General features: G+C 41.7%; 1 protein-coding gene across 2 annotated transcripts in view; it reads left to right on the top strand.

Moving 5' to 3' along the window:
• The window catches only part of FAF1 (Fas associated factor 1), a 241,721-nt gene that overhangs the window by 169,918 nt on the left and 52,408 nt on the right, over positions 1-19,395 (top strand). For both annotated transcript variants that reach the window (XM_063427802.1, XM_063427801.1), the window contains exon 13: positions 2,252-2,406. In XM_063427802.1, the coding sequence (XP_063283872.1) occupies positions 2,252-2,406 (155 nt within the window). The remainder of the gene's footprint in view (positions 1-2,251; positions 2,407-19,395) is intronic.

The following is a 19,395-nucleotide window of genomic DNA, read 5'->3' as shown; positions in this document are numbered from 1 at the left end:
AGTCCTCTCTACTGGAGCATGTTTGCAAATATTGTAGATGTTACCATTCAATTTACTTGTTACCATTCATCACTTGTTTGTATATACCTGAAGTCCACAATTGTGATAAGCAAGACACACATAAAGGGGCAGTCACGGATTTGACTTTTTTTTTTTTTTTTTAAACTCAATACGTACATAATGCATTGTACCCATGATGTGATGCTTCTACTTGAACTATCACCAGATCAGGCAGGGACACAGCCAATCAGGATGCTCACGTAACTTTTTATAACTCTGCATATATCTTAAGCAGCGCTTTATGGGCATGACAAGGATTTGTGGGAAATGTAGTTCAGTTGTTGGCTTTCTGCTGTTGAAAAGTCATTAGCTGAACCACAACTCCCAGAAGTCATAGCATCCTGTACAGCAATATTATTGTGGGAAAAATCAATCCCTGCAGGGTGGGGAGTAAGGGCTAGAACCAATCAAATTCTTTTTAAGGAAAACAACAAAAAGAAAGCTGTCCAGCAGAACCTTACCCATACACATAGCATGAAATGTGTGGGCGCCTGGAGTTAAATAGAATTTAATGTATCTTTGTTCTTAGCGAATCTATAGAGTAAATTCTGCTATTACCAGTGAAACAGTATAGCGTGAGCAAAACAAGTTAGTTTGAATACATTTACAGAAGACTTCTGTTTTTTTTCTTTCCTTTCACTAGAAAGCAAACTCATCGTGAGTAGTAGGATTTTTGAAATGTATATGCTGTATAAAATAAAAAAATAAATAAAAATAAATTACAATTAAAATTAAAAGGTTATTTCCTCCGTTAAGATGGCTGACATTGGGAATGCGTTCTGTATTTTTGGGGCCGGCGTTTGGAATCCTGTGCATGTGTCGAGCTCTGGTGAACGCTTGAAAATGATCATTCAGTTTTATGTTTGGTTTCTGTGTTCTCTGGCGTATGTTTTTGGATTGAATTTTGAGCAACAATCCTTCAAAACATAATGCAGGCAAATGCTAAAAATAGCTATTATGGGATTTAGTGAAAAGGCTTAACCCATTGTTCCTAGGTGTTTGACTATGCACTTAATAAGCCAGCCTTGTTTTTTTTCCTGCACTCTTTGGCAGCAGAATGCAGATAACCTTTTCGTAACTTTTGTGTTTGGGATAAAAACTGTTTCCCAGCAGGTTCCTTATACACTTTTATTTTAGTATATTTTTCTTTTTTGTTTCTGCTCCCAAAGAGGGGGTGGGGAGGGTTGTTAGCAATGCTAGCCCCCGGCCACAAAGCGGGACGGGTGACAAAAGGACAGATTAAAGGGTTTAGGGCAAGGTCAATGTAGGGTTTTCTCTAACTAAACACTTTCCTAAGATTTCCTCGCAAGGGAAATAATGAAGGCTGTGCAAGCGCCTTTCAAGACGTTTTCTGCACTTTCTACCATCGTGGCTTCGCCTGTCTCCCAGCATGGGTGTTTAATATTCCCCCGGCTTTGTGAAGTCGTCCAGATGAATATAGTTGGACTCTCTCTGCAGGAGTTGGAAGCTTATTCTAAGGGCCTAATCACTGTGTAAACACATCTTTACCCTGCTTTGCTTGGAATGAAGCAGATTCTAGCACAGTAACTTAGGATATTGCATGGAAGTGGTGCTTTGAAATGCAGAATTGCTGACCCTGCAGACAAGACTCTGATCTTCCCTTAGCCCCCTTTCTAGTGCTTTCTAAATTAAAGCCAGTCCGTGCAATAGACTTTTTAATGCTGTTTTGTGGAGCTTTGTATAGTGTAGGTTTGGAGAGAGGCATTTGGATGGCATTTATCTGCAGCAATCGAGCTGTTAAATTCACAGGGTCATTTTTGACCGTGTACACATGAAATGTGATTACTATGACACTCCACTAATGACACTTAATGTTTTTAATGCGACTCTGTTTATTAGTGATCCCCCCCAGTTTATTAGAGGGAAATGGATTATACTTGATCTTGCTGCTTTTCGAAACACTAGATCATTAGTAAATCTCTGTTCTCCAGTCTAGCTATTTTTTTTTTTCTATAAATAGGTTCATTTTAGATTGTATTTGGTATACCTGATTGGAACAAGGACATTTTAAAGAATATTTTGAGATCTATATCCAGGGCTCTGTCAGAAAGTAAACAAACATGATTGAAAGGGTGACACTAAATATAATAACCACTTCAATTTACCCTGTCACTGCACTCTTTCTATAACAGTATCTCTCCTTCACGGTCCATGTATTTGTGTTTTACAGAGGAAGCTCCTTGCGATCTACCTCCACCATGACGAGAGTGTCCTTGCCAATGTTTTCTGCTCCCAGATGCTCTGTGCTGAATCCATTGTATCGTATCTAAGTCAGAACTTCATCACCTGGGCTTGGGACATGACTCGAGAAGCCAACAGAGCCAGGTGAGTTCTTCCTTTGACGTTATTCCTTGTGTATGAAACTCTGACATTTATGAGAGATATGGATTTGAACGTTCCCTCCAGGTTAGTTGCCCTATACAGTGTGCTGATGAAAACACTTTTATCGCTGTCCCTTAGACCAGATCTTCCCCAAAACAATCTCCTTGTCTCTTCAATAGTCCAAATTCTATTAATCACTTGAACTGAACAGCAGGCAATCGTTGAATACCAAAACCTGGTGAATACATGAAAACTGATCTTCGGACATATATTTTGGACAATTTATTGGTCCCAGATAAAATTCTGGCCTGTAGAAGTGGATCAATAAAATGTTACAACAATGGAGATCTGTGTAAAATATGAAAAGGTACCAGCCGTTATGTGGTAGGAGGTTGGTCGCAACTTGTGCAGTGATACAAAAATCAGTTATATGAATTCTATTGTGGACCCATGATTAAACTGGACATCATTATCCCATCAATAATTCAAGTTAAAAGAGCAAACAAACCAGAGTTTATATGAACCTTGTCTATATTTTCCAGCCCCACGTGCCGCTATAGAGTACCATGTACATGGATTAATAATCCAGATATTTACACTCGCCACTAGCCATTGGTGACTGAAAATGTTGCCATGCTATGGCTTACAGAGGAGAGTTACTTTCTGGTGGCTTAGGACTTCAAATGTTAAGCCCTAATAGAGTCCATAGTTTGTTCTGAAGGAATAGTATCCTGCTGATCCGGGAGATACCACTGAGTCTATTGCATGTTGTTTGTAGATTCAGTCACTAATTTAAAGGGTAGAGAATCAGAGGCGAGAGAAAGATTAAAGAAAACATGGGATCATTTTGTGAAATATGTGAAAGTAGGTCTTAATTGTGGATAACAACTTTCCCGGGACATTCCAGTATTGGTTACATTTTCCTTTTTGTGATGTTTAGAGTGAGAGAGACTGCAGAAAGTATGTTGGTCTCCTGAAATGTTCAATAGAAAAAAAAAACTATGTACTACGCTATGGACTGGTCAAAATCTGATAAGTCCCATTATTGACTGTTTCAGTTTAACCTTTTAACAGGCAGATAATTAAACATTATATTGCCTTAAATAAAGCATTTTATTTGGACATGTTTTAAATGTAACCCATAACAATAAAAAAGCTCATTTAGGTTAATAACTAAAAATACAACCCTTTCATATATACCGGTATTTAAGTCTTGCTTTCTGATCATGGCCCATACTTTGTAAAAAAAAACAAAAAAAACTTTAATTGGGAATTTATTTATTTTTTCCTAATTTTTATCTGTTTTGTTTGCATCAAGAATAGAATTTACAAGTGTTGTATACATGCATAAAAGAAAAATTAAACAGTCAGAAAGTAGGAATCATTGTAAAAGTAAGAGCTAATCTCAGCGTAATTCTCTTCTATAATGTTATCTGGCTCTTAACAAGCTGGGTACACGGCCCCTTATGGCTGCCTGCCAGACAAGGAACACGTTTGATGAATTTTAACAGGCTCATTCAAAATGAAATCTTGAGAGGCAATACATAGAATTTTAACACGCATGATCCGTTTTCATGCATTTGTTTCACTTCTTCTGTCTTTGTCTGTAGTTAAAATGTTAAAGGTACAGACCAGAATATGAGGAAAATTTCAAACGAAGTGTAATGTATTTTTTTGTCCTAATTCTAGTACCAATTGCTTTGAGTAGAGTCTGTTTTGTATGTTTAGTGGTGGTAGATGGCAATATAGCAAGTGTTTGAAGGAGGGAGGAGGCCATAGATACACCCACAGTCATTTGTTACTAGTCGGTCAGAAAAGACATTCTAGAACGGACCCCAACACAACTTTTATGCATGTTGCAGCTTTCGGCTTGTTTGCATGCTCATATTTGTACAATTTGTGGAAACCAAAATGTTTTGTAGCATTCCGAGTCTTGGCCCAGGACCCATTCTAATAAATATTCTCCTGGATGGTTAATGTACTGCTGGATATGTTGTCCATTCGGCCACGTACACCTCTTCATGTAAACAGTGCTGCAATAACTACAATAACATGAGGACACCCACCAAGCTAGTAAATTAGTAAATGTCTACAGAAAGGGTTAAAGGGAAAACTATTTAACCTATGTTGTGGTGTTACATAACCGTTATTTGTGTTGGGTGTTTTTTGTATTATTTTTTTTGTTTGTTTAAATGTTTATACTGGAGGTCCTCCCTTTTATTCTGCGGTGTTTCCCATTTATTCCAGTAAGAGTTACACATGTCATTCTGAGTTTAGTTCAGTTAACATGTTTCATATGTGGAATGCTTGTAACTAGGAATGCTCCGTAATGAAAATTCTGTACTTAAACCAAAAATTCAGGATGCCCTTGGCCGAAAACCGAAACCGAAAATGACCTTTTTTTTTTTTCTCCATATGATTTTAAAATAGTTTTTTCTATAATTTTAGTAAATTAGACTTTTTAATGAATTTAATGAATCTAATATGAAAAACTACAAGCCAATAAAATAAATAACCACACTTTCATTGAAAGTAACATACCAAAATTGGACAGAAAATAACTTCGTAATTAAAGGGACTCTATAGTCAACATATAGTCAACATCTTGCTTTTATATGAACTTTCATTTAATAAAAATAATTTTCGGAGTGTTTTTATATTAAAAACTTACCTCCGTTCCAGCGCCGAGCTCCCAGCCATGCCGCGCCCCCTTTTTCGTCAAAATGACGAAATCGCGGGGCCCAATAGGACGCTTCTCTGAGAGAAGCGTCATCGCGATGTGGTGCGCATGCGCGGCTTCGCGCTGCACCAATCGCGTTCTTCATAGAGCGGCATTGACAGCCGCCCTATGAAGACACTCAGCGCTTTACCGCGCATGTGCGCGGAATGCACGTTCGCGAGCTGAGCTGTCTGACTGACAGCTCAGCTCGCTTTCTATGCCCGCCCCCTCCTACTCCAAACACTATATATAGAGATTTCTCTATATATAGTGTTTGCATACACACACACACAAATTAAAAATAAGGGGGGGACCTACTGTCCCCCCCGGTCCCCACCCCTGAGCGGCGGGTGGGGGCCCTAAAAATAACAATAGGGGGGACCTACTGTCCCCCCCCGGCCCCCACCCCTGAGCGGCGGGTGGGGGCCCTAAAATTAACAATTGGGGGGGACCTACTGTCCCCCCCCGGCCCCCACCCCTGAGCGGTGGGTGGGGGCCCTAAAATTAAAAATAAGGGGGGACCTACTGTCCCCCCCGGCCCCCACCCCTGAGCGGTGGGTGGGGGCCCTGAAAATAACAATAGGGGGAGGGGACCTACTGTCCCCCAGCCCCCACCCCTGAGCGGCGGGTGGGGGTCCTAAAAATAACAATAGGGGGGGGACCTACTGCGCCCCCCGTCCCCCACCCCTGAGCGGCGGGTGGGGGCCCTAAAAATAACAATAGGGGGGGACCTACTGTCCCCCCCCGGCCCCCACCCCTGAGAGGCGGGTGGGGGCCCTAAAAATAACAATAGGGGGGGACCTACTGTCCCCCCCCGGCCCCCACCCCTGTGCGGCGGGTGGGGGCCCTAAAAATAACAATAGGGGGGACCTACTGTCCCCCCCCCGGCCCCCAAACCTGTTAAAAAAAAAAAAAAAAGAGAGAGAGAGAGAGATAAAAACAACTTACCATTCGATGTTTTATTTCTTCTAAAATCTTCTTTCTTCAGCCCCCAAAATGGGCAAATAAAAAACCCTAATAACCGACGCAATTAAAAAAAAAAAGAAAATAAATCCATCTTCACCCATGGAGGGCTCCGCGCAGACTGAGCTCTTGCCACGCCCTGAAATTAGGTTAAGAACACTCTGATTGGCTGGTTTAAGCCAATCAGAGTGCTCTTTGTCATTTTACACAGCGTGGGAAAATTCCAAAGAACTTTCCCACGCTTGTAAAATGACACAGAGCACTGTGATTGGATGGCTTGAAATCCATCCAATCACAGTGCTTTGTGTCATTTTACAAACGTGGGAAAGTTCTTTGGAATTTTCCCACGCTGTGTAAAATGACAAAGAGCACTCTGATTGGCTTAAACCAGCCAATCAGAGTGTTCTTAGCCTAATTGCAGGGCGTGGCAAGGCTTTATAAGCCTTCCCCCGCCCTGCAGAGCTCAGTCTGCGCGGAGCCCTCCATGGGTGAAGATGGATTTTTTTTTTTTTGCGCTAGTTTTTTTATTTTTTATTGCGTCGGTTATTATGTTTTTTTATTTGGTCTTTTTGGGGGGCTGAAGAAAGAAGATTTTAGAAGAAAGAAAACATCGAATGGTAAGTTGTTTTAATCTTTAATCTTTTAATTTTTTAATTAGGGTGAGGGGGGTAGGTAGGGAGTTATTATTTTTTGTGGGGGGGGGGAGGGGTGACTTTGTATTTAGGGCCCCCACTCACCGCTCAGGGGTGGGGGCCGGGGGGGGGGGGGGACAGTAGGTCCCCCCCCCTTATTGTTAGTTTTAGGGCCCCCACCCACCGCTCAGGGGGGGGGCCAGTAGGTCCCCCCCTATTGTTATTTTTAGGGCCCTTACCCGCCGCTCAGGGGTGGGGGCCGGGGGGGACAGTAGGTCCCCCCCTATTGTTATTTTTAGGGCCCCCACCCGCCGCACAGGCGTGGGGGCCGGGGGGGGACAGTAGCCTTTTTTTATTGGAGGCTCACATGCTCCCCTATTGTTATTTTTAGGGCCCCCACCTGCCGCTCAGGGGTGGGGGCCGGGGGGGACAATAGGTCCCCCCCCTATTGTTATTTTTAGGGCCCCCACCCGCCGCTCAGGGGTGGGGAACAGGGGGGGGGCAGTAGGTCCCCCCCCCTATTGTTATTTTTAGGGCCCCCACCCGCCGCACAGGGGTGGGAGCCGGGGGGACAGTAGGTCCCCCCCTTATTTTTAATTTTAGGGCCCCAACCGGCCGCACAGGGGTGAGGGCCGGAGGGGGGGGAGGACAGTAGATCCCCCCCTCATTATCTTCATGGCCCCCACCCGCCGCCCAGGGGTGGGGGCCGGTCAGCACACAAAGCGCGTTCACAGTGCTTTGTGTGCTGATAGCCCGTCTGAAGTATTCACCCATGCGTGAATACGTCAGACGTGAGGCCTTTTTAGGGCCTCTGAACTCGGAAGTCCCTCTGGTGGCCCTCTGATTGACTGCAACAAGAGGTGTTCCAAGCTTCCAATGTAAACACTGCATTTTCTCAGAAAATACAGTGCTTACAAGAAAAAGGCTCCGGGTAGCTGTAGCACTCACCTAAACAACCTCATTAAGCTGAAGTTGTTCTGGTGACTATAGTGTCCCTTTAATGTAATCTAGCCCTATGTCAAGTAATGAACTCAAACAGCAGCTCTAAGCTAGCGTTATGCAAGTACAAAAATTCTATACAAATTATAACAAGCAATATAAACTCTGAATATAAAAGCAGTGCTTTAGAAGGAAAATCCATGAAAACTATTAAGCTCACATAGGTTGGTATGCAGTCAGGATACCAAGTACTGAGTGTGTTACTGAATGTATCCCTATACACAAAGGGTGGCTCTGCGCACATGCAAGCAGTGCACTGCCCACAAGGTAAAGAAAAATAAATCATTTTCTGCACATTAACGAATAACCACCAATATGTTCATTGCTGTACACAGCCATATAATGAATGAAAAGGGAAACAAATGTGTATATTGCATACACACAAAAAGTTTTTGATCACACTCCAGGTACACTGATCAGTTTTTCCAGTTAGGATTGCATGGGAACACAAAACATAATGTTTACTCTTGTAATGCAATCACTCTATGTTCATAGAACTCTAAATGAACAGTACTGTGTACAGATTGGGATGGACTATGCTGGATATACAGGTTGCACTGCTGTACACGGCTCTGGTATTCTGTAAGCACGCAAACCTTTACATGTACTTGGTTGATCTACATAGCACTGGATATACTACAGGCAAAACAACATGAACACTAATGTAATCCTATGTATATCAGCCAACTCAAAATGCATTGGGAATACGATATTTCATATTTGGTAATCCCCATGTTGGCACAGCACTGGTTATATCACAAGCATTAATAAGCCTTTTTTTATTGGAGGCTCACATGCTGTCAATTGGGAATCTGCAGGCATGTAACACTCACTTTACACAGCACAGGACTCTTTGTAGGCGATCATGGACACAGCACTGTGTATATGCAGCATGTGAGTCTTTGTACTGGATTATCATGGGCAAAGCACAGAGTATAATACAGCAATACTATAATAACCCTTAGTACACAGGATGGGGTGCACAACACTGGGTATACTCTCTTCCCCCCACCCACCCAGGGTCCCAGTGCTAGTTACCTTGGCTCTCTTTCTCCCGGTGGTTCTCCGGCCCTCTGGGGTCTCCAGTTCTCCGGCCCTCTGGGGTCTCCAGTTCTCCGCCATACGCCCCCACCATGATGCTCGGCCCTGACGATGGCCCGTGCTCGCCCCCGGGGAAGCCCTCTCTTTCTTCCGTGGGGTACTCTCCAGAGCGGCCTGGTGTCCGGCGAGGCCATGATCCCAGAGAAAGATGATGAGAAAGATGAGGAGGAGGAGGGTAGGGTTAGGGGCTCCTGCCGCCGCCGCTCTCTATCTTCTTCACGGTCAGCATGGAGGGATGTTGGAGCAGGGCACGGCCAGGGGAAGCGATGGCCCGTGCTCGCCCCCGGGGAAGCCCTCTCTTTCTTCCGTGGGGTACTCTCCAGAGCGGCCTGGTGTCCGGCGAGGCCATGATCCCAGAGAAAGATGATGAGAAAGATGAGGAGGAGGAGGGTAGGGTTAGGGGCTCCTGCCGCCGCCGCTCTCTATCTTCTTCACGGTCAGCATGGAGGGATGTTGGAGCAGGGCACGGCCAGGGGAAGCGGTGAATCCTCTGTGTGTGAAAGCAAGCTGTCAATTTTCAGCAGATTTGCCCCTTTTTTGGCCGAAATGGGATAGGCCCATTTTCGTCTGAAAATTTTGGCAGCCGAAATTTCGGTGCATCCCTACTTGTAACTGAACTGCAACTCCAAGATATCTCTGCTGTGGTAGTACATGTGTGATTAGGTCAGCACTAGTAACTAGGCAATTCTGATCGACTCTTCGCTTCCTGGTTTGTACAGTGCTGTTTAGAGATTTCTTGCAAATATGGCAATTACAAATGTGAGTATATTTTATTGTACAGACGTACAATCACATGGTAGGCACCACAAGTAATTGTAATGAAGTTCCAAGTGCCATTTTGAGATGCACTGATTTGTGCATTTTTGTTGATCTTGGAGGAGGAAGATTCTATCTTGCTAACACATTACATAAACTACGGTAAGTTAAAAGACATTAGAATGTTAACCTTTCTTGTTATTCTGGTGATAGTTCAAGCATAAAAATATTATCCACAAATGTGTGGATCACAACACCTGGACTGTGTTCTTGGAAACTTAACTAAACTATCACTGAACTTTGGATTTTTCTTTGCAGCTTTTTTTCTTTGCTGGTGACATTAAATATGTCCACCACACTATCTAGGAAAGCATCACGTGATCGTACCATGAATATTACATTTTGTGTCGATGTGAGCAATGCATAGTACCTGCTGGCCAACATATCTGTCACAAACTTGCCATTTGACCAACATGGTCTCCTGTCTAGGTGGAATGTGATACAATGTTATCGTTTTAGAACAGGTGTTCTTTAAAGCAATGTATTTTTAATTTGAACAACTCTAGTTATATGTATGCAAAGGACCATTGGCCCACACTGAGGAATGTTGGGCAATGCTTTGCCAGCTTTTCATGTCAGAAGAGAAATCTCAAAGAGAAGGAAAACATTTCGGTTAGACTCTTGGGGCCCTTTCTAAAATAAACTTCATATTCTGTTCAGTAAACTCTTACATACTGCTGTGAGCATTCACACTTTCTGAAGAGTCCCTCCCAATCCTTTATTCATAACTCCATGCCGAGCGAAATGCTATTCCGTAACCATCTGTAGTGGCTCAATTCAGATGAATACCTGCTGTTGCTTTGTTGCGCGCCCTGTTTGATGCATCAGCCCCTTTTATATTACAATAACAAAAATTGTGGTGTAGTTTCGCTGGGGTGGGGGGAGAAAGCCATGTTTCAGAGAGTTTTTCTAGGATGGACAATCAGTGGCCATGTAATTGCTTTGTAATGTTTTACCAAAGAAGTTTAAGTAGCAGAACTTGGATACACTGGTAAAATAAGCATTTACCGGCTGCGCAGAAAACCCGCGGTGAGCGCTACAGCACGAGTGGCCCCACTGAAACTACTCACAGCTGTTTGGTGTTGACCCCACCTTACATATGCTTCAGCAGGACATACATTACTCTGATTAACCTTGTTGGCGAAAATGCAGTAGTCGTTCTACTTCCAGGGGAGCAGCAGCTGTGCATCATCTACAGCGTACCATGGCTGCCTGTTATCGATTTATTATGTGCAGATGTCTATTCTAGGTTGGTATTACTGTAAGATGGCTTTAAAAAAGAAACATTTACAAACCAAGACCTTTTGCCAACTTGGAGTTTCATACTTACTATATAGTCCTGATTGTAAGCCACGTGATTTCCTTTATGATTATTTCTTTAAACTGGGGGGTGCAGCTTATATATGGGCATAGATCTAATTTATTGTAATGCTATATTTAGGAGACTCCGTGTCCCTATCTGCTTTATATCATGTACATAACAAGCACATACTTTAATTAATGCAGAGTATACTGGGGGATTGAGACACATGAGGGGGCTGGGGGAATGAAACTCATGGGGGGGGGGGGGCTATGAGAATGAGACACATGGAAGTACTGGGGGGGAATAAGACACATGGATGGGCTGGGGGAGGAATTGACACACATGGGCGGTTGGAAGAATGAGACACATGGAGGAGATGAGATGCATGGAGTTCTAAGGGGGCACAAAGCAACATCGTGGGTCTGGGGGAGAAAGAGACAAGGTGCTGGGGGAAGAGACACACAGAGGGGCTGGGGGGTACAAAGAGCCACAGAGGGGCTGTGGAAGGGGGCAAAAGAGACAGACGCGCTTGGGGGGGACACACAAAGAGATTAAGAAGGGCTGGGGAAAGGGCAAAAGGGACAGAGGCTTTAACTAAACCCATTAGATTGTAGTTGTGTCAATTAAAATCTACTGGAGAGTTAGTCAACTAAAACAATTCAGATCTTTGAATAATTAAATAAAAAAAGTAAAAAATACAACTAAAATTAAAAAGACAAGGAATAAAACTAAATAAAAATTTGCCGCCAAAATAAACACTGATTCAGAGCGATAGACACAAAATATACCATGCTGAATTCTCCTGAAATAGAATGTAGAGGGATCTCAAGCATGCCATGCTGTGTATTGTTATAGAATTTATGTATATCGAAATCTAAAACTTACCGTGGTGATCTGTCTTTAAAGTACAACTGCCATCACATTTTCACTTCTCATTCCAAAAATATTACATCGTGGCCATTTTGGGAAGAGCCACATCTTGCCTGTGCAGCTATGCAGCAGCTCCCTGTCTCCCTCTTCTTTGTTCAGCAGTTAGCCTTGCTCATCACAGGAGACATCTTCCTCTACTATAGTAAATGGTCTGTGTCCAGTCGCCATGGCCTCAGATCTCCTACTTACTGCAACCGTTCACTGGAGGTGACTGTTACCCAGTCCACTACCCACGTGCAGACACTAAGTTGAGCACGTATTATAATGTAGGGAAAGTATAGTTACAAAGGGAACCACACACACGTATTGCTAAATCAGGCAGTCCTGTGACCATGGATTTGTAGGAATAGACAAGAATATGTAGATCAAGGGTGCCCAAAAGGTAGATCCCCAGATGCTGTAGAACTACAACCCCCATGATGCTTTGTGGGCCTTTAGAATGCTCTAGAATGACAAAGCATCATGGACGTTGTAGTTTTAAAACATCTACGGATCTAATTTTGGGCACCACTGATGATAGCTGCAACTTCCTAAATGTTTCAACATTTCTTATCTCATTATGTTCTTATGTCCTAGAAAGGGATGTGCGTTCTCCCTAGACGCTTTGGTGACATTAATTCTTTGTTAGATAAATGATATATTAGCTAATTATATATTATTTTAATTTATTGGATTGCCTATTGTGGGATATCATTTCTCTGCATAAGCTTCATAGATTCACATCATAATTGTCTTGCTGCTACTTCAACCCTTATTGGACATTTCTTATTGATGTGTTGTAATTTTCAGCAGTGTTTTTGCTATTCTTATCTTGTTTTGTATGCTACTCCATATTTTCTGGAATTTGGGGTACATTGGTAGATGTTAAAACTAGATTAGGGCCTCTGCTGAGGATAATATCAGTGTTTGGCAAGAACAAACCTAAAATGAAGTCCCTGTTGGTGACAGGTGCTAAATGCCACCACTGTCCAGGGACACATTATGTAAAGCCATTTGTCACACATTGTTGCCACTGAATGGTAAGAATACCTCAAATTAATTCTCAAATTAATCCTCTCTGCCTTTGTGAGGCCCATACAGCTCAAAGTTTTTATTGAACATATTGTAAATTACTACTGAAGGTGCTGTGCCAACTTCAAAATTGGCAGTCCCTTTCTGGATGCCCAATACCTCTTTTTCTGTTTGCTATTACTATGGCATGAAGTTATTTAAATTTCTCTGCCCCCATTCACCCACCCACTCACCTACTCACCATCACAACACGCCATTGGCCAATATGTTCAAACCTCCAACTGCAGGCTGTTTAACCTCACATACAAACTTGTGGACAAACCCAGAAGTTTGTTATGCTCTCTAGTTTCCAGTCCCTGAACCCACTTTGTGAGAAGTCTTAACATCCCAGCATGCTGTCTAGTTCACAGTCACGTTAACCCATTTCTGAACACCCGTATTAAATCAGGATGCTGTCCAATTCCCAGTTACTAAATCGATTTTGAAACAGTGTTACTAACCCAGCGTGCTGTCTGTTTAGAGACACCAGTCTCTTGAACATTTTCTTTTCTATATTCCTATTGTATTTATTTTTCATTCTCTCTGCCTTATCCAATAACTACTTATCAATTTTGGTATTTTTTTTTTCTTCCTTCTCTCTGATCATCATGTTTTAGAATATCCCTGAAGCTCACACACCTTCGGAAGCCTTTCCCATTTTTATGTGTAACAAAGTTTTTAATTCTCCGCTGTTCTCAGCAGATACTCCACTTGCATGATTTCTCTCCATCATAGTCTCTCTTTCTGCCATGCTTTTGATTATAGTGTCAGCCTTAAACGAACGTCAAGATCAATTTGCAGCCTGGTTTAACTCGAGGTTCGCATTCCCCTAGCAGCGATTGTCCCTCCACACAATGCCATGTGTTCCTGTAACTTCAGACGCTTTCAGACGGATCATGGCTGGAGCAGCATCTAATGACTTTATTAGTGTTGAGTTTCAGAATCGCTCAGTTATTGTTAACCGTCTCTTTTGTTAACGAGCTATAATTACTGCACCACATTGTCCGGGGCTGCACTTGTGAATACTTTTCCTAATCACACACAAAAAAAAAGAATGAAAAGCAAAAAAAGGTGAAAATCTCTTGCAAATAATAAACAAGCTGGGCTGGATGCTTTGGGGTTTTACTGTTTAAAATACCTTTCTTAGGCTGACACTAAAACAGGTAAACTAACCTTCTTAGGCAACACTTGATAGGATGAGAGCGTGTGACTGATTTATCGAGCCCTCGAGGACTCTGATTTCCTTAATGATAGGTTTGCTGCAGTTTCCCATTCCGCTAGTAAATGAGTTAAATAGGCAGCAGGACGATTTTCTTTTCACAAAGTGATAATCCTGTTTTTGAATGGCAATGGTACAGTACATAAAGAAGATACCGTTTTGAATCGTGTTCCCTTCCAGTTGAACAGCTGCCAGAATGTGAGAATTTCAAGTGGGAACCTACGACAAACTGAACAAGTTTGTTCTTTTGGTAGTTTTGTTTTCTTGTTGTTACCAACAATACCTTTTCCTTTTTTCTAATACATATGGTGGAACCTGATAGGTTTCATAACACAGAGAGTTCATCCACCTACACTGGATAAGAGACTTAAATTATAATGTTACTAAAATTATTATTTACGTAGAAATAACGTACGGGAATTTGGATAAATCCCAAAGTTTGGAAGCTGGTGGTAAGGGAGGGGTTGTTTTAGATGTTTTTTTACCCTATTCCCACACCCCAGGGAATGGAATATGAAATTGGGCAAAAATAACTCACCACTGCAATCCTAGAGAGCCCATGGATCATAAAATTTGCCTGGTTACAGGTGAGTGGAAATTTGGAATTGGGGTCATTTGCCCGGTACCCATTGTAAAGCCATTGCCAGGCCTTCGTTGATACTTTGTATTCCTGTTATTTTTAGTTTTGTATTTATTTTTTCTCTTCCCCTTTTCTTTCATTGACCTTTGCTGATCCTATCTGGCAACATGGGTGTCCAACAGTTTCCCCCCCCCCCCCCCCCAAATCTCTTTAACCCCTTAAGGACCAAACTTCTGGAATAAAAGGGAATCATGACATGTCACACATGTCATGTGTCCTTAAGAGGTTAAGCTATATCTCCATTTTCACAAACCAACTCCCTTGTTAGATGCAGTCGTTTCAGCCCATCAGAAGCCAGTGTGAGCTGAGTTGCTGACATGACCCCCCCCCCCCCCAGTCAATCTCTGTTTTCTTATCTGTTCATTCTCTCTGCTTTGATATAATATTAAGATATGAAAGGAACAGTAATTATTGGGCAGAGTCAAGTCAACAGGGCAGCTCACACTAATATCTAATTGGGTGAACTGTACGGCAGGAAGTAATTTAGTGTAAAAAGGGCGGACTTATTCTGCAAAAAAACAGCAAAACATTTATTTTCATAAAAGGGATTTGAATATAAAGAAATATAAAGCATGAATATGAGGCCAAAACCAAATACACTTAAAGGGACCCTATAGTCACCAAAACAACTGCATCTTAATGTAGTTGTTCTGGTGAGTATTGTCTGTCCCTGCAGGCTTTTTGTTTAAAAACACGGTCTTTTAAGAGAAAATGAAGGCTTTACATTAAAGCCTAGGTACTCCTCCAGTGGCCACTGCATAGGGATGCTGAACTTTCCTCCTAGAGATGCATTGATTCAATGCATTTCTATGAGGAGAAGCTGATTGGCCAGGCGGTGTTTGGCCCCACCCCGCCTCCTTGATGATCTCACTCAATTTGATGCTTTCCCTTTTTGATGATGTCAGCCAAAGAGGCAGGATGGGTGTGGGGAGGGTTGGCAGCAAGCCACCTAAATGGAGGTTTTAAAACTATATGGTCAGGAATACATATTCTTGTTCGTGACCCTATAGTGTTCCTTTAAGTTGTGTTGGTGTCAACATTGTTTCTTTAAGACTTTTTGTTTAAAACCTATAATCACCCAATTACCTTTTTTCCTCTCATATTAATGTGTTTATTAGTATTATGTTTTTGGGTTTTATTTTTCGTTGCTACATTGACCGGATCCAGTAAGTGTTAAAGGCATCCATCCATGAGACTAGAAATGGCTGGCTGATGGATGTATTAACTGCCTTTAAGGATGATTTCAATGAATGTCATTGGGGACTTAAATCAACTAAAAATGTCGTCAGTTTGACTAAATAGACCAGCAGAGGTTTGGAGATCAGAATAAGGCCAGAAATGTTGTCCAAAACATGTACTGCGGCTTTAATGGTCGTGTGCGTTATCACTTTCTAGGATTCTGGACAAGCAGTGTAGCCATTAATACACAGGAAAGAATTGGCCATTCTAAGCCTTGATTCTATTGTCATTGTAGTGCACTTGAATTTCTACTTCCAACTAAGGGCCATTTGACACATGTTTTCTTTTAAGTATTCTACTTTGTAAAGCTGTAAATTCCACGGTTCTATAAGGGCCCTTGTAGATTCAATTCTCCTCCATCAGCGATTGAGAGCACTTGATGTTAAAAAAAAGCCAACTGCTTCTCTTTAGCTGTGCCTCTTCAAGAAATCCAACATGTTAATATTTCTCCAGTCAGAGCTTCCTTTGGTTCATTCTTTTTGACCTTCGCACCCTTCTGTAATTTGTTAAGCATCCGTCTGCTGATCCTACCCGGCTCTTGTCCCACACGCTGCTCAGCGAGACGATTAGGGAAATTTTCTGCACTTGACATGAGCAAGATGTAGGAAATTAATTTTACTTAATGCTGCTTTGAGTGGAAATGCTGTTTGGATGCCAGACAAGGGAAAGAGCAGCTGGGGAAGAAAAACAGCTGGGATCGGTGAGCTCTTAAATTTAAATAGTAGGCCCCGTAGAAAAATAAAAACATGATTATAGAGTTTAATTCATTTGTATTTGTTTTGTCTTCAGCCAGTCTGGCCAATTGTTTTACTGTGATATATTTCACAAAATTACCAATTTTAGACCCACCAGCTATACATCCATGATCCCTGGTCGGGTGATTTTAATGATATCCTTGCCACCCCTATGCTCTGATGGTCACTCTGCGTAATTAAAGACAGACACTAGATTTAAAGGGGAATTGTCACTTCTTTGGAAGTAACGATATTGGAAATAATCTATAATTGTTGCTAACCTTTTTTTCATGTTATGATGAGTTTTCTTTTATGTTAATAGATTTATAGTGAAGGATCACTAATACTATAGTGGTTTCCTCTGTATGTAGTTTAAGGTTGTTTTCCCCCCTTACCCAAATCTGAATAAAACATGCCTCCCACAATGTCACCACGGACATTTACTTTTTTCCATTGCTTCTCTTGAAGGAGTATTGGGGATGAAAAGTGCATGCGTTGTGAGTGCCTTTAAAAGTCCTTTAAAGATTTAACAAATTCATTTATAATCCAGGTGCAAAATATGATACAATTTCCCACTGTGCAAATGCAGAAAAATAACTTTTAGGCATCAACTGCATATCTCAAGTTGGATCCTTCTCGGACACAGAAACTCAAGAAATCCACAAATATTCCAGAATTCCCATCTTGACATGCAGATGGACACCATCAGAGATCCTATTTCAGACATCATACTGCATTTCTACACATACCCTTAGCAATGGTTGCGGTTTTAAACACCGTTTATAATCCAGTTTAGACATAAAGCCAGGACGCACGTTGCAAATGAAGAGGAGCGGAAAAAAAAAGTTTAGTTTTTATTTATTTATTTTACACCTCACAAATACATATTTAATAAATGGATAAATGAGATAAGTTAACACTTAGAATTAAAAACTTGGAAAGTGACCGTTTCAAAATTTATCTATTGACTGTCCTGCAATGTATGGTCATGGAGCCAGGATCAGATAGACTGAAAGCGCATTGATAAAAGCAGTTTCAGGCATGAAAGTATACCAGCATGTGGCTCCTCACCATATTCTTAATGGAAACTGATGGGAAATAGCTATCTGTATGACAGTGGAATATTTATCAAATATCAACAATGAACAAACACTTTTTGTTTTTAGATATTTTTCCCCTCCTCTAAGGGCACTGAATTACATAACTTAGGCTGGTGTGTGTTTTGGGATTTTTGGGGGACAGGAGCGGGGTGGGGGACCTTGTGTTATTGGTGGTGTATAACATGCCAATATTAATTGACTATTCTTGTAATCGTGAAATTAAGTTGTTTTTTTTTCTTTCTTTCTTTCCTTTCTTTTTTTTTTCTTCCCTCCCTCTCTTGAGCAATTACATTTATGGCTGCGGACCCAGCAATAGTGCGCATGGTGTAATGAGGCTAACACTGTTTTCTAACACAAGCATTTACAGAGTTCCCACCATTCGATTTAGCAACATTTTTGCAACTGTCAATTAAAGGAGGCACAAAGAAAGCTGAAAACCCTTTGTAGAAATGCCTGCCATGATTCTTTATCCAGCTAAATATTTGTATAATTGAGGGAGATGCAAGAATGGCAGGGTGCCGACTTCCCCACATTCGCTTTAATTCCCCTCCCTCCATACAGGACACCTGGATAATCCACATTCCGAGCTGTGAATAGGAGACGCTTTCTTGCCTTGACATCTGGCTCTTTTGATCAGCTCTGCAGGTCACTATTGGCTAACCTTGGCTGGACGCTCCCTGTGGTACTCCTGTTCTCTGTCTGCTTTACCAAATCTAATGGTCATCTGGCTGTATGAAGCCATCTATTGGTTCACTTTGTTAATATAACAAGCCCGTACATTGTATATAGAAGTGTGTATGTTAGACTTGTTGTCTAATGGTTGTAGCTTGCCAAATCATGCAATGTAAGATTAAGGTGAAATGCGCACGGTGACCACATTTACAGGCTAGCTGATCTGACCGTTTGACGCACTACCCATGCCTGCCCAATTCTAAAAGTGTTAGCTTTCTAGGCCTGTAGTAGTAATGGTTCTGGGAGAGTGTTTAAGAGTTCTGGATGACCCCCAAAGTTAAATTCCGCAGTAGCAATGTGTCGTGCAATAGGAGCAACACTCATAGCCAAACAGTCTACACCAGAATTTAGGGAGGGTGGCCACAGCCACCATAATCACTACAATTGTATGTAGTGGTTATTGTGCTTAAACTGACATTATAAGCATTACAAAAGCCAAAGCATTACATAAAAGTATTATAATTTTGTCTGTGTATGTAGGTATTTGGCATAATACAATTCTTTCCCCTATTCTTAAAGCCTAAAATTCCAAGTGTGTGTGTGTGTGTGTGTGTATATATATATATATATATATATATATATATATATAAACACACATTCCGGAAGAATATTTGTAGTGTGGAAGGATGCATTAACCTGTGTCAAAGTAACATTCACATGAATGCCAGGACCCAAGGTTTTGTAACACAACATTGCCCAGAGCATAACACTGCCTGCACCTTCCCCAGATAAATTACACACATGCACCCGGCCATCCACCTCATCTTGAAGAAAACGTGATTCATCAGACCAGGCAACCTTCTTCTTTAATTGCT

The sequence above is a fragment of the Pelobates fuscus genome, chromosome 7 (genome assembly GCF_036172605.1).
Source record: "Pelobates fuscus isolate aPelFus1 chromosome 7, aPelFus1.pri, whole genome shotgun sequence".
NCBI classification, from domain to species: domain Eukaryota; kingdom Metazoa; phylum Chordata; class Amphibia; order Anura; family Pelobatidae; genus Pelobates; species Pelobates fuscus.
This window is presented reverse-complemented; position numbering and strand designations above follow the sequence as displayed.